Below are 2,500 nucleotides of genomic sequence, written 5' to 3' on the forward strand. Positions count from 1 at the left end.
GTGTACGATTTGATGCTTAAATTTTTTATGAACAAAGGACGTTCTATTGAGGGTTCAAATATGGCCGACTTGGAGGCTGAGGCAGAACAATTTATCAGCGATGAGGAAGAACCAAACGCTAGGAATAAAGACAAACCTCTTTTTTATATGGTCACTAGGAAAAACTTCGCTATGTATTTACAATTTGTGTTTTTTGGGATGGGTTCCGTTCTTCCAATCTTCGTTATATTTGCGGCGGTGGATTATTTTGAAGACATCTTCCCTCACAAGCAGCCAGAGTTTGCGTTAAACGCTATTTACAATCCACTGTTGTTCTGCGGTTCGTTCGTGAATCTGGTTTGGGGACGAGCTGCTAGCTTTAAATGGAGAATAGTCGCTGGATTCTCGGTGATGGCCATTTGCATGGTCGGTTTTATTGTCCTCGATCAACTGGAACTTTGTGGTTCTTCTTGCCTTAGGAGTCATTTCTGGTCGGTGCTATTTCTGGCGGGTATTCTTGGGTTAGCAGATGCTGTTTGTCAGTCTACTTTATTTGGTTTAACCACTCACGCCTTGCCGCCATTGTACACTCAGGGACTTATGGTAAGAAACCTTTTTTCGCTACTTTAGCCCTAGCCCTTGGAGCCGTTTTAATAAGCAAGGTATAGTAAAGGTTAGCAGATGCTGTTTATCAGTCTACTTTATTTGGTTTAACCACTCACGCCTTGCCGCCATTGTACACTCAGGGACTTATGGTAAGAAACCTTTTTTGCTTCTTTAGCCCTAGCCCTTGGACCGTTCTAATAAACAAGGTAGTAAACGTTGTTAAAAAAATACAGCGTTTACGGTTTGCACTCGCGCCTGGTACTCAAGGGTTTTTTCTTAGAAATGATTCTTCAATATTCTCCAGTTTGTTTCTTTTTGGTGAGTGCTGTGTTGTCAAGCAATATTTTTGGCAAAGACTTTTATCAACCTTGGAAGTGATGGCTGTATAAACAATGTCCCCTGTCTAAAAATCCTGCAACCATGGAGCAGTTTGGATCGATGAATAACGTCCATTCAAGCAATTTTTTTCTTCGTAGATGTGAAACCTTTCGAAACAGGCCAGAATACAACAAAAGATAATGTTTTTTATTGAAAATGTTTTGATGAAATAGTGATACAATTCAGACTTATGCTGGTCGCCCCATTATATGAACCTTGAAACTCGGTCAAGTGACATACTGTATACCTCAGCCATTTCTGCAACTGACACTTTTTGACACTGTCAGATCTTTCGGGTAAAAGTTTCCTGAAGAAAATAAGAAAAAGCACATTCTCACATTCTCATCAAAACACCATGGTTGCAAAACTGAATAACAGTTTTTTGTTTTGATCTTGCCGAGGAGCAGAACCTTGGATAAAAAAGTGCAAACTTTAGTCTTTGGACTGATAAAGGTGTTATGATGTAAGTGTGTAAGTGTAATAGCAGGATTAATGCGAATAAACTCAACAAGCTTCTTTTATTGCTATAATTTCCTCATTACTACCCATCCCTTTTTGTAAGTGGCTAATAATTTAGTCTAGACCTCTCCTAAGGTAATCCAAAAATGGTGCAATGTGTACATTAGTGTGAAATGATTTTGGTGAATAAGAGAAATTTCACATAAATTATTTGAACTTTGGAATGGGCATGAAATAAGTGATCGTAATAGGACTGAGTGTAGCTAATCGCATGATTTTAAGTGCAATTTGGAATAAATAAGCGCAAGTAAATCTTTCCAAAGACTCACAAAATTGCAGGCGAGTGCAATTTGTAGCCTTTGAAAAAAAATTACAAGTGCTTATTTATTCCAAATTGCACGAGAAAAATCATGCGATTACTTACTAATAATACACATGAAAGAATTTGAGATGATAAAGGGAGCATTCTTAAAACTTGTTGTGGGGACAGACTGATGAGAATTTGTGTACTATCTAGAGGACCCCTGGAAGACCCCAACTTGCTGCATTAAACATTTTCTTGGACACCCTTTTGGTATCCCGAAAATGTGAGACACTCCCGACCTACCTCATGGCCTCAAACAGGAACCCATTGCCTGGAGCCTCCATCTTCCATATTAACTATTAACCCTCTGTCAGTCAACCCTTTCCTGTATCTTTCTATTTTTAGTCAGGGAAGGGGGGGTCTTTATGGTCAGCCATTTATTATGTCATATAGGTATGTGAACCACTTCACGTATGCTCTCAGTCACATACGTCACATACGTCAAAATATAGTAGTTCTAAAAATAGAAAGATACGGGAAAGGGTTGACTCAAGGGGGCATTACTAAACACAGGAACGGAACGGAATATTCCGGAATAAACCGGAATATGACGGAATGAGGCGGAATAACACCGGAATGAAACGAAATGAACCAAAATGGTACCGGAATATACTATAAGTGGAATGCGCCAGAATGACACTGGAATGTGGCAGAATGACACCCAAATAAAGCGGAATATACAGGAATGAACCTGAAAATGCCAAAATTTCATGT

General features: G+C 39.1%; 1 protein-coding gene across 1 annotated transcript in view; it reads left to right on the plus strand.

Moving 5' to 3' along the window:
• LOC138009508 (uncharacterized) overlaps positions 1-2,500 on the plus strand; it is an 8,341-nt gene that overhangs the window by 214 nt on the left and 5,627 nt on the right. Inside the window, exon 1 of the mRNA XM_068856559.1 lies at positions 1-582. This exon is cut by the window's left edge and continues 214 nt beyond it. Coding sequence (XP_068712660.1) covers positions 13-582 — 570 coding nt within the window. The 5' untranslated portion in view covers positions 1-12. The remainder of the gene's footprint in view (positions 583-2,500) is intronic.

The sequence above is a fragment of the Montipora foliosa genome, chromosome 7, assembly GCF_036669935.1.
Source record: "Montipora foliosa isolate CH-2021 chromosome 7, ASM3666993v2, whole genome shotgun sequence".
Taxonomy (NCBI): domain Eukaryota; kingdom Metazoa; phylum Cnidaria; class Anthozoa; order Scleractinia; family Acroporidae; genus Montipora; species Montipora foliosa.